The 12,196-nt window shown below is 51.4% G+C and overlaps 1 protein-coding gene across 1 annotated transcript in view; it reads left to right on the top strand.

Moving 5' to 3' along the window:
* Positions 1-2,146: 2,146 nt before the first annotated feature.
* LOC102378306 (SNF-related serine/threonine-protein kinase-like) overlaps positions 2,147-12,196 on the top strand; it is a 25,574-nt gene continuing 15,524 nt past the window's right edge. Inside the window, exons 1-2 of the mRNA XM_006028095.3 lie at positions 2,147-2,271; positions 2,993-3,621. Of these exons, the coding sequence (XP_006028157.1) occupies positions 3,033-3,621 (589 nt within the window). The 5' untranslated portion in view covers positions 2,147-2,271; positions 2,993-3,032. The remainder of the gene's footprint in view (positions 2,272-2,992; positions 3,622-12,196) is intronic.

Raw genomic sequence — 12,196 nt, forward strand, 5'->3', positions numbered from 1 at the left:
GCGCACCGCCGCGGCGGCCGGCCGCCGGCACAAAGTGGCGGGCGGGGGCTCCGACACCCGCGGGCGGCAGTCAGCCCGGCGCTTCTCGGACCGGGGCTGGAGCCTCTGCAGGGCTCGTGCCCTGGCCGGGCACGGGCACAGGCCTGCTCCTGGGGGGCAGTGCCAGGGCCGGAGAGCTCCCCAGCAGGGCAGCTCCCCAGCAGGGCAGCTCCCCAGCAGGGCAGCGCAGGGGACAGGAGAGAGATCAAGCCGGGGACCCCTGCAGAGTCAGGGGGCAGCAGGGGACCCGTGTAGCCTGAGCCTGGTCCTCTGGCTGGACTGCACCACAGGGGCCTTGGCAGTCCTCACAGCTCCCGTCTACAGTGCTTTCCCCATGCAGGGGCAGGATGCGACAGGCATGTCCACAGCTCCCCTGTCGGGCCATTTGGGACAGGAAGTAAGAGAGGGCCCAGGGGAATTTGCGAGGTGGAAGGAAAGCTGGACAAGGCAGCAAGACTCATGCGGGAGCGTCACAGTTTTGTACTGATTGATCTGGGTTGGAAAAGAGTCCGACGGCTGCTGAATGATGGGACGCTGGCTTGGCACTGAGCCAGGGAGCAGAGTACCTCCTGCTCATCACTGTGGCTCCATTGCATCTTCTCTTCCTGGCCAGGCTCCTATCTGAGTCCAGGCTTGCTTGCTGAGATGTGCCAGCCTGGAGTAGGATGGCTGCAAGGGAGCAAGGCTCCAGCCTAGTGGTCCATATAGCCCAGCAGGTTCCTGCGCCCAGGTTCACTGGCTGAGAACACTGCATTATTCATGTGATGAATGATGCTGTGCTGGAGCCAGCTCCAGAGCCATGCAGATCCCGGGTGCTGCAGAGGGAAATCTGCTGGAGAATGCCAGAAACTCTCCCTCCCTGCAGTGAGTGTTGTGTGTGTCAATGCCACACGCGGCAGCTGGCCTGCCAGACAAATGCAGACACTCAGCTGAGCACCACTGGAAAGGATCTTGCTCCAGCTTCTCTGGGGTGGGGATGGCCTGAGCCACAGACCTTCCCACCCTCAATACTCCAGGAGTCGGGGGATACCCCCCTTTGCAGGTGCTTCCCTTGCCTTCTGCCCCCAAGAACCCAGTTCCTTGAAATGCAGCCATGGTGCTGGAAGCAGGTCAGAGCCCCAAGGCACCCAGGGACCTTGGGTCCCCTTCTCCTAAGCCTTGCCTCTCGTGCTGGCACTTGATTAACGTGGAGTCTATAGGAGGCAGTCTGAGGCAACTCCATGCTAGGCTCCATGCCACTGACACCAGAGATCAGAAAGTCCAGGGGAAGTCTGTTGACACCTGTGGTGGGGACAGTTGAAGGTCATATTCCCAGTGTACTAACCACCTTCTCCCAAGCACAGTGGCATCACCTGTGACCATCACAATGATGCTGCAGTGGCCTGTGTCCAGCCCTGCTGTTGGCAGCCTGGCATGACTCCTCTGGTACACAGGTGCCCATTGACTTCATCTCTGGCCCTGTGGCTGGAGACAATGTGCAGAGTGCCAAGGGATTTGACTTGGGCAGTCCATGGCTTTCACATCTCACCCAGGCTCCTCTCTCTGGTAGTGGCTTCACCACCTAAACCAGTGTTTCCCAACCTTTTCCATCCTATGGCACACCGGCCAAATGTGGAGTGGGGGGAGGGGATGGTGGCGGAGAGCAGCTGGACATGTAGCTGGGGTGGTTATCGGCATGGGGCCAGCCGGGACGTGGTGGTAGCATGGGACGGCAATGGCAGCACTGGCTGTAGCGGAAATGGCACAACTGGCTGTAGCCACACCCCACTGGAAGCCACGCCCCCCCAGATTCCATGGCACATCCAGACATGTCTGATGGCATACCCGTGTGCTGCGGCACACCGGTTGGGAAATGCTGATGTAAGCTAGGCAGCATCCTGCTCCCCTGGCCTACATAAATTCACATTAGTTGCTAGATGTTGACCCCAGCTTCATTATTGGCTGGGGTGAGCCCTGACTACTTGGTGCTAATGCATGGGACTTGGTGGCTTGTCCCAACAGCACTCTGGAAGCAGCTGCTGAGGCACTTCTATGAAATGCCCTGAGTCGAGGCATTTCCAAACCCTACAACTGCTGTTTCAACTAAGCTGTTTCCTTTCTTCTCCCAGCTTGGTGCACCTAACTCATGACACACTCCTCAAACCTCCACCAGGCTTTCCAACGGATCAGGACTGAGGAATATCACTCTGTATGAGCCGAGTCCAGACTAGAATAGCAAGGGATATTTAATAGGTATGGATGAACCAAAGTTCTGGGTATGCAGGTAGCCTAAGGGTGGTTGGGATTACCTGCTGGAAAACTGAGGCCAAATGGGCTGTGGGCTGCATGAATGGCATATATACTCTGTAAGTGCTTGTTGGGGGCTTCAGGGCTCCTCAATGGAATGGGATCCAGAGGCTGCTCAGGTAGGACAGAAGGCATCAGGCTCTGTGAGAGTCAAACTGTGAGCCCACAGGGCCCCATGGCTAGGTCAGAGAATCAACCTAATACCAGTAGCATGGGATACCCTGCCATATCCTGCTGGGCATCTCAGCCATCTCAAGTCCTGTAGGGTGGTATCTTGCAGCAGGGCAGCTTGCATAGAAAACTAAGGGCCATACCACAAAGATGTCAAGCAGTGACCTGTTCTGTTGAGGTCTGTGTATGTATGTGTGAGGCAGACAGGCAGCTGGGCTGCATCTGTTCATATACAGGAAGATCTGGGATCTCTGCACATACAAGAGGAGAGATGACCTATATGGTGCATGTGTGTGGGATTGGCACACATTTTGACCAATTGGATGAAGTCCCATTGCTGTAGACGGTGTATGGCAGATGAGCTGTGTATATTGAGTGCTGGGATCAGTGTTTGGTGTCGGGGGACAGGGTGCCCAGTGCCCCCTGCTCTCGCTGGGTTTGCAGGGACAGGGTGCCTAATACTTCCTATGCTCAGCAGTTGTTCTCTCTTTCCCAGCTCCCTGATGCCTGACTACTTGTGACGCTCTGGTGCAAACATGGCTGGGACCAAGTGCTGCTATGAGGGGAAGATTGCTGGCCTCTATGACTTGGAGCGCACACTGGGCAAGGGCCATTTTGCTGTGGTCAAGCTGGCCCGGCATGTCTTCACTGGGGAGAAGGTGGCCGTCAAAGTGATTGACAAGAGCAAGTTGGATGTGAGTGCAGCAGGGCAGCTGCTGCAGGAAGTGCGCTGCATGAAGCTGGTGCAGCACCCCAACGTAGTTCGGCTTTATGAGGTCATTGACACCCACTCCAAGCTCTACCTCATCCTGGAGCTGGGCGATGGTGGGGACATGTTTGACCACATCATGCGGTATGAGGGTGGCCTGACCGAGGGGCGTGCCAAGCACTACTTTGCCCAGATTGTCCATGCCATCTCCTACTGCCACAAGCTACATGTGGTCCATCGTGATCTCAAGCCTGAGAACGTGGTTTTCTTCCAAGAGCAGGGTGTGGTCAAGCTCACTGACTTCGGCTTCAGCAACTGCTTCCAGCCTGGCAAGATGCTCACTACCAGCTGTGGCTCACTGGCCTACTCTGCACCTGAGATCCTTCTGGGAGATGAGTACGATGCCCCTGCTGTAGGTGAGAGGCCCTGGCTGGCAATTGCCTCAGCCCTGAGGCATTGCAGGGGTACCCAGAACCTGGGGCAGCCCTGGGTGATGCTGGCACAGTGTACCATACTTACCATGTTGTTGAGTGGGAGGCATGGGGTCCCTTGTGGACACATACTCACATACCTCTCCTCAAGCCTGCACAACTGCACGTGCACATACTCCCCTACTCCCAGATCTATGAAAGTGTGTGCTCACTTACATGCACACATGTGTGTGCAGCCCTCCAGATACGAGCATCCCCAAGTGGGAACAAGGCCACATTACATCTCCCCTGTTATAATTACCCGTGTGTGTATAGGGCCTCTCCTTGTAAGTTCAGCACTAGAGCATCTTATAAAGCTTTGTTGCATGCCCTACTAAGGCAGGGAACTATTATCCTACTGTACAGATATGGTACAGAGGGACTGACTTAGCTTGCCTTGAGGAGCTCTCTGAGCCACTGCTGTTCAGTTTCACCATCTTTTGAAACACAGGGGAAATTGCAGAGACTTGGAGAAAAGTTAATTTGTGACTATGTACTGTTGGAGTCTTCTTATAGCCACAGTGGTCCAGAAAATATGCAAGGAGCAAGGTTTTTTGGGTGATATCTTTTATAGGACCAACTGTATAGTTGGGAGAGATGTTAGACAAGATTTCAGGTACAAAGTACCTTTCTTCAGGTCATTTTGAAGTAAAGAGGGGTGAACATTTAAAACATGGTGATTCCAAAAACTAGGCCATTTAGTAGAATACTCATCCTCAGCAAAAATCATGGAGAGATTGCTATGGGATGTAGTCAGTAAAGAGTAGCAGCATAACTAACTGGGGTTCGCCAAAAGAACATGCTTGCAACACGTCTTTGTGAAAAATAGGTTTTGTCAAACAAAGATGATACATTTTTATAAGAATAGAAGTTTGGTGACAATGGCTAGGGACAGACATTAAAAAAACCTGAGCCTGAATTGATTCAGTCTTTGCAGGTTAGTCTAACTTAGCTAGGCTAAATCACTTTGTAACTGCACAGACAAGCCCTTTGGACTGAAAAAATGCCAGCACATGCCTGCAGTGGCTCAGGCTAGAAGCCGGAGGGTGCTGGAGCAGCCTTCCCTTCCCTTCCACAGGGCTGAGCTGAGGGGTGCATGGCCAGGCCTCCGCAGGATGCTGTGATTAGGGAGGAATTCCCTCCCTGCCTTGATATCAGCATTTATCAGCTCTGTTATCAGCATTTAGCACCCCATCAGAAAATAAAATTAGCTCGTTAGTTCAAGCTAATTTTAAACAGCTTTTCCCAAAAGGAAGGAATGTAGGGACATTACCAGCTGAGTTGTTGATTAGCTCCAAAAAACCCTAAGCGGACACTGTCCTATATGCCTTACGCAGCATTAGCTAGCTTACCACATGCTGGCTGCGGTCTGTGCTGTGAGAAAGAGGAGGAAGGGATCCCTGCTTAAGCAGAGAGTGGTAATGGGGTGTGGGGGACGGGGAAGCCAGCAGACCCTACTGTGCCTGCAAGTCTCTGCCAGAGCTCCAGCCAGGTGGCAGAGGGGAGGGGCCAGCTCTGCTCTGGAGCAGAGAACTCCACCCAGGGAGCATGCCAAGATGCTGGGGGAATCTGATTTAACTTAAACCAACAAGAGATCTAGGACAGACATTGCACAAACTGGTTTGACCCAAATCAGTTAAGTCTGATATTACATTCAACCAGGTTTATCTCAAATTGATTTCAGCCATTTTCAAACTAGTTTAAGAGCACTGAATGTCTGTTCTGTTACAGGTTTAAACCAGTTTCTGATCACTTAAACCGGTTTATGTGTAATGTCTGTCCCTAGCCTATAGGTAACTCCAGATATGAAATACATGAACAGAAGGGCCTGTGAGAGAAATTTGGGTGCTTGTTACATACTGATGGGGGGGGGGGGGGTCCCCTCATCTTCATTTTGGAAACAGGAAATAGAGAGTGATCTCATTTTGAGGGCCCCCTGAGCTAGGGGGCCCAGTACAATATACTCCCCTTCCCCACACCATCACACAGGCCCTGCTTCAATTTGCCAAATAAGTTTGGCTTAGCCCCGCATGATAGAAAACAAAAAACTAGTACTCTACAAAATCAGTGTAGTACACATTAAATGCATTAAAAGTGGATAACTAATAGGTCTTAAAATAAATTGAAGGGAAACTGCTGTCCAAAGGCAGGAGAAGTGTTTCTAGTGGGATATCTTTGGGAACTTTTCCTGGCCTAATGTTATACAATATGTGTATCAATAATGTAAAGGAAAATACAGAATAATTTCAGGTAAAGATTATAGGTGACATAAAACTATCTCTGCATGCTTGGTGTGTAAGAAGGAGTGGTATGAGTGGGTGGAGCTTCAATATGTTTAGTCCCTGCTCTTCTTGAGTACATGCATAAAATTATAGCGTGTAACAGCTTGGCTATATGCTGTTGACTCATATGTGTTTTTACTTTCAGCTGTGTGTGGGCATGTGTGTGTGTTCAAGTGCATGTACACATGTGTGCCCCCACACACATGTATTTGTCCAGGAGCAGGAGTCTAGGCCTGGAGGCCAATTTGTAGGGCCAAGTTCTGTATGGTTAATGAAGAGTTTATGTGGTTTTGCAGCTATCCTGCTCTATACTGTTTTGCGTTTCTTTTCATCAGATCTTTGTGACTTTTATCTGAGCACCTTTCAGTCATGCATGAAGTGGTATGACTAACATTTGTCTTGCATGGTCTGCTCCTTTGCACCCTCTCCCCAGAGGCAGAATTGTGTGCGCTGGTGCATGGTGTTTTGGATTTAGCTTGGGTTTTTTTAACTATCCAGGCCGCTCTGTATTCATGTGAGAGAATGTCATTTGCCAGGTGCTGGGCCCTTGGAGTAGAAGATATTGAGGCTTGGGGTGGTCCTTGGGTCCTGGGAGGTTGGTTTCAGCCTAGGACTGGCTCCTAAGAAGGCCCTATCTCCTGCACAGAGGAGCTTTGCCAGCTGATGGACTGATTCCATAATGGCAGAGACATGGAGCTGTTGATTTCAAGTTCTCATCCCGAGCCGCAGACTCTTTTGGACATCCTAGACCAAGGAGGGTGGGGCTCATGGCCTCATGGTGACCTGTGTCACAAAAGAGCACTCTCCAGTTGTTATTAGTATTTCTAAGGCTTTTTGCTCTAGTTCTGTGAGCCTGGCTGAGGCTAGCTCAGGGCAGAGGCTGAAGCAGGTCCAGCTTCCTCACAGGGCTGGGCATTGCCTTGTGTACCTTCCCTCCAAACAGACAGGTAAGATGCTAAATACTTTGTCTACTTCTGTCTGCTTCTGCAGAGCCCCTTGGCAACGCACTGTTGGTATCCCTAAGGTAAGGTCATTGACTGGGGCAGGTGCTTTGTGTACTAGCAGGGCAGAAAGTGCAGACGTCCTCTCTGACGGTGTCTGTGGGGACAATGCTTGCATTTTCTCATGGGTGGAGTTGCCAAAGCTTGGGAAGTGCTCAGAACAGCCTGTGCTTTGCTGGACTCGCATTGTTACAGCAGGAAGGGCCTTTCCGGTTCCTGGCTTGGCTGGGTTGAATCCTCTCCATGTTGCCTTCCTCAACTCCCTGAGTGCTGCAAATCTAGGGGACTGCATAAGAGTTCCTCTACCTCCGTCTGTACTGGGAGTGTGTGGGGAGGGAGTAGAGGAGGGCACTGTGCAAAGGAGGAAGGGTGAATGACACTGCTGATGAGCAGTCCCATGCCATCAGTGCTGGCAGTGCCAGCTTTAGCTCTGTCATTCTCTTTCTCTGTAACCAGTCCCAGAAATGGTGCAGCACAGCCTGCAATGCTTGTCTATCCCAGTGGGGAGCTGCAGTCAGAGCTTACCAGGTCAACAGTGCTTAACACCAAAGTGCCTTGAAACCTAAGGGAACATTTGCACAGCAGCCTGCCAAACACCCTCAGTGGACAGGCAACCCACACTGTCAGGATGCTTTCTGGTCCCCAACAGTTATCCAGCCTTACCCAAAATATTCCCACTGCCACGCAGACTCTGGGTACCATTACTGCACTTTCCCCTAGGCAGATGTAGCTGGAGGGGGAGGGGGGTTTGCATAAAAGGGCAGATGACTTGAGTAGAAAAGACACCTCCCCTCTGTCAGAGCATGTCTGTGCAGGGGCAGGAGCCCTGGGAGCAGAATGAGGGGGACCCAGTCTTCTAGCTCACCAGTTGCTGAAGGGGGCTCAGAAACAGGATGAAGAGCAGAACTGGATGCATGAGATGTGTTCTGTAGCACCGGGGACTTCATGGAGCCTGTGAGACAAATATGGGGCCAGAGGTTGCATAGCAATACCTCTGCCTGAGGCTGAGTGCTGGGTCCCACGTCTGCACCTGGGATTGTCCCTAAGTCACCTGGGGGCTATTTCTGGTCCCAGAGAGAGTCAAGCCTTGTACATGCATTTCTTGTCAGTCCAGCAGCTGAAGGTGCAGGAAGCAATTAGACCAGTGTCACGTGAAGATATATTTATAGTGTGGTGGAGATAAACACTAGGGGAAATGGGTAAGGGGCCCCTCCTTGCCCAGCTCTTCATCAGAAGCATCTTTTCTGAGTGTGACATGGTCCTGGCTCCCAGGCTCACATACAGGGTTGTCTCAGGGTTGTGTGCACACAGCCTGAAGTGCAGGAGGGGGGCTTGGGGAGCAGCACACACTTACATAATCAGGACCCTGGAGCTTTCCATGGTATTTCTCACACTAGCAGACTCCAAAGCACTTTCCAAACGGCACAGGCATCTGGCATGCAGGCCAGCCACACAGCCAGCGCCTGGTCTGCTACAAACCTTTGCTTACAGGCAGAGTGCTTCTCAGTCCAGGCTGCATTTCTTACCTGAGGCATGATAAGATGAGGGCTCTGTTTGAGGATGAATTTATGCATGTGCCTGGCCCGACTGCTGTACTGATGGGTGTGACTGATATGGAAATACCTTATAGAGCAGCAGCAGTGCCCACAGACTCACCACCAGTATTGCCTTGAGGCTCCCTACTTGTTTCTCGGTTACCCCCGTGCAGGGGTGGCCCATTTACAACAAAGAGGTGTTGGGACAATTTCCCTGCAGGTATAAATGGACAGAATTGCACTACACTCGGAGCTGTGTTCATTCACCTCAGGAGATAATCTGTCCTCCTTGTTAGCCCTCACAGACACAGTCTGTACTTGACTCTTCCCAACTTGCAGCCTGTGTCCTCACCAGTAATAAAGGTTCTGGGACCAAATTCTGCTAGCAACCACTGCCTGAATGAGGGACTGTGCTCTGTGCATGGCAGTGAAAGTGGGAACTGGGGGCAGAGGGAGCTGGAGTGTAATGGGGCAAAGGGAAGCTTCTCATCGCAGACAGAACTGGCACCAACCTACTGTCATTGGGGCTGGGCAGGCCGGCCCCCTCCCCCCAACATCTGCAGACAGCTGTCCTGGCCCCTTGCCTAGCAACCCTGCTATAATTGTGGGCAGCCCTTCCCTCCCTGGCAGGCTGCTCCCCTCCTTCCTTCCCTGCTGCCTGCTTGAGCAGATGGGCAGACACCTGCTGTTGGAGTGTGACCTGGAAAAGCTTGGCATTGCTTAAGCAAGAAGATTAACACCATCAGCCCCCTCTGTTGTCAGCTGATATCTAGCAAAGGCATCCGCTGCTTGACCTCTGAAGGATCCTCTCAGTTTCAGGCCCTTCTTGAGTACCGCCTCCAACTGATGGCACAGCTCCCAGATTCCCAGGGGGAGCATCTCAGCCCTCCCCTCATGACCGTGAAGGAAACCTTAGCATATAGCCTTGAGGGCTCAGGTATAAGGTGGAAAAAAGATTGTCCCCCGTAAATTGCTCAGGTGAGGCTGCAGCCTCAGTGCTGGCTGACCCATTGGGATAGGTGCCTGACTTCTGTCCCTGATAGCTTCTGGGGTTGCTTTGATCCTTTCTCAGATCCTTTTCTGTGCTCCCAGCCACCCCAGGGGCTGTGCAGTGTGCTACCCTGTGCAGGGTTTGTGCTCCTAGGCCACAGTCAGCACAGGGCAGGAGGAGTTGAACATTAGGCTCTATCCCTCCCCCACCTGCCCCCAATCTAGTGCAAGGGACCTAGCTCTGCCTAAACCTCAGGCTGCACATGGGACCTCAGGAAGAAAACTAGCCTGAGCTGTACTGATGTTCCCTGCTAGGAAGAGGCTGCTTTCAGCTTCCCTGTGTCTAGCTCTCGACTCCAGAGTTGGGATCATGACTGAACCAACCTGCATAACTCTGCTTTGTTACTTATACTAGGGGTATCATAGGTCTGACCAGATCCTGCCCGTGAGGCTCCCAGTGGGACCAGGAATTTAGGTGTGGGGTAAGTGGGGGTGGGGTATAGAGGTATAGAGCCCTGTTGGAAACATCTGTTAGTTATCTTCCATACTGCTGTTGCTTGCCTTATCATTCACTCCAGTGCTGGGTGATCAAGTCTGTTACTCCTGATTTATAACAATCCCGCCCCCCACACATGCACGTTAATGTAATTGTGCTCACATTCATGCTTTACCTACTTACACACACATACATCCTGTCATGGAACCATGAGTCCATGTGTGCATAATTGGCCATTGCATATTAATTGTACCATGCTTCTCCTTTTACACCCACCTCATGTTCACTAACTGTGCTGTCCTTGTGATCAGAGGTGTGCATACCCACGTATTACACCTATGGACAGTATGGGACATGCAGTTGTGCATACAGGGCCGGATTAACATATAGGCAAACTAGGCACATGCCTAGAGCCCTAAGTGAAGAAAGGGTCCAGTAGTGCATATTTTACATATTATAATTATTGAGCGAAAAAAGTAATATAAAAATTTCATCTTCAGCTGGGGGCCCATGAGTTTTTTGTCTAGGTCCCACTAAAAGGGTTAATCCAGCCCTGTATACATATGTATTTGTCCATACTAATGAGGATATCCAGGCTTCTGCACTGGTGCTTATAAACTCATCCTCTTGTGCATACTAGCCAAGCTATGCATCCCCTTGCACACAAACAAGCTGAACTGTGCCACTACAGTGAACATGCATGTACATACTCTTGTTCACGCCTAGTAAGAGGGCCACCCCATTGCACATGTACTTCCTTTCATATATGCTTACTGGACTGTGCATGCTTTTATTTGGCCATGCTGAGGCTATGCTTACTCTGGCACATCTGTATATTCATATACAGTCTTCTGTACACTTGCTGAGCATAATAACTTCTTGTACCCACCCACCACACATGTATGCACACATACACAATATTTTGTATAACAGGCCAAAGCTCCCTGGAGACTGAGCTGGAAACCCTGGAACCACTCAGCTAGCAGGTTGCTTATAGCACTAGATTCTCCTGAGTCCAGACACTTTGCAGTGGCACAAACAAGTAGGCTAGTGCTCATGGTTAGTCCCTGCCAATGTGGGCTTAGCTCCCTGAGTTCTGCTGCTGGATGAACGAACCCATCAATGAGCAGTGGTAGAGATCATTCTTGAATTGAGGGATTGCTGAAAATGTCTGCTGCTGGACATGGGAGCCGTGGGCTGAGCACTCTTGCCTGGCTGTGTTTGGAGAAAAAAGTACCTCTGACCAGTGCTGCACAGGAATCTGGCAACAGGAACATGTGCCAGGACCCCCAAGGGCCTGGCACTGTTTTAATGCTATTGCCTCCCTCTCTGCCTTGTGCCAAGCCTGGCTTTCCTGCTGCTGCTCCTTGCCCTTAGAACTGACCCAGCCTGGTGCTGAGATGGCTACACCAGAGTGTACTTTGCTTTTCCCAGGGATGAGAGGAGATTAAGGCAATGATTGCAGCTGACCTGCAGCCACCAGGGATTTGAGGCTATGTAATCCCTGCTCCCTTATCCCCTTTCTCATATGTGCAGCATGTAACTGAGCCCAGGCTGGCTGTTCACCAGCTTCCCTCACTGATGGCTGCTCACTGCAAGGCTTGTGATTGAACTGTGCCACCCAGATCTCTCCCCAACAAAGCATGTCACCACACATCCCACTGGGGCACAGCTGAACCAAGCAGAACAGTGCTGGGCTATAAATAGCAGGAAATCTCTTGATCTGGACGTGATTTCCACAAGAGCAATGCTTGCTGCTTGTGCCTGGATGCAGTGCTTGCTGCACACAGGATGGGGAGGAATTGGTTAACAGTTAGTGGCCTTGACATCACAGAACTAAAACTGGAAACAGGCTGAATCCAATTAAGTGCTAGGCAAAACTTGTCACACACAGCTCAGTCCTGTGGCCCCCTGCTCTGTTAGGTTAGGCAGCACCCCCATCCCGCTCAATTCTAACCAGTCAGCTCCAGGGCTCCCTTCAGTTCTGCCAGTGTCACTCAGCTCTCGTGCTGTCCAAGTCCTGGGCTCTTCTCTTTCCGCTGTACTAATGGCCTTCAATCCCATTCTACAGTGCCAAGCTCCTCCACAGCTCTACTGGCACCCTTCAATCCCAGCCCATAACCCCCTGCTGCTCAGAATCCACACAGATGTTTTGTGGATCTGGAGCTGGGTAAGAGCCAGAATGAAAAGGCAGGAAGGTGTTGTTTCCTCCTGCTG

The sequence above is a fragment of the Alligator sinensis genome, unplaced genomic scaffold, assembly GCF_000455745.1.
Source record: "Alligator sinensis unplaced genomic scaffold, ASM45574v1 scaffold642_1, whole genome shotgun sequence".
Lineage (NCBI taxonomy): Eukaryota > Metazoa > Chordata > Crocodylia > Alligatoridae > Alligator > Alligator sinensis.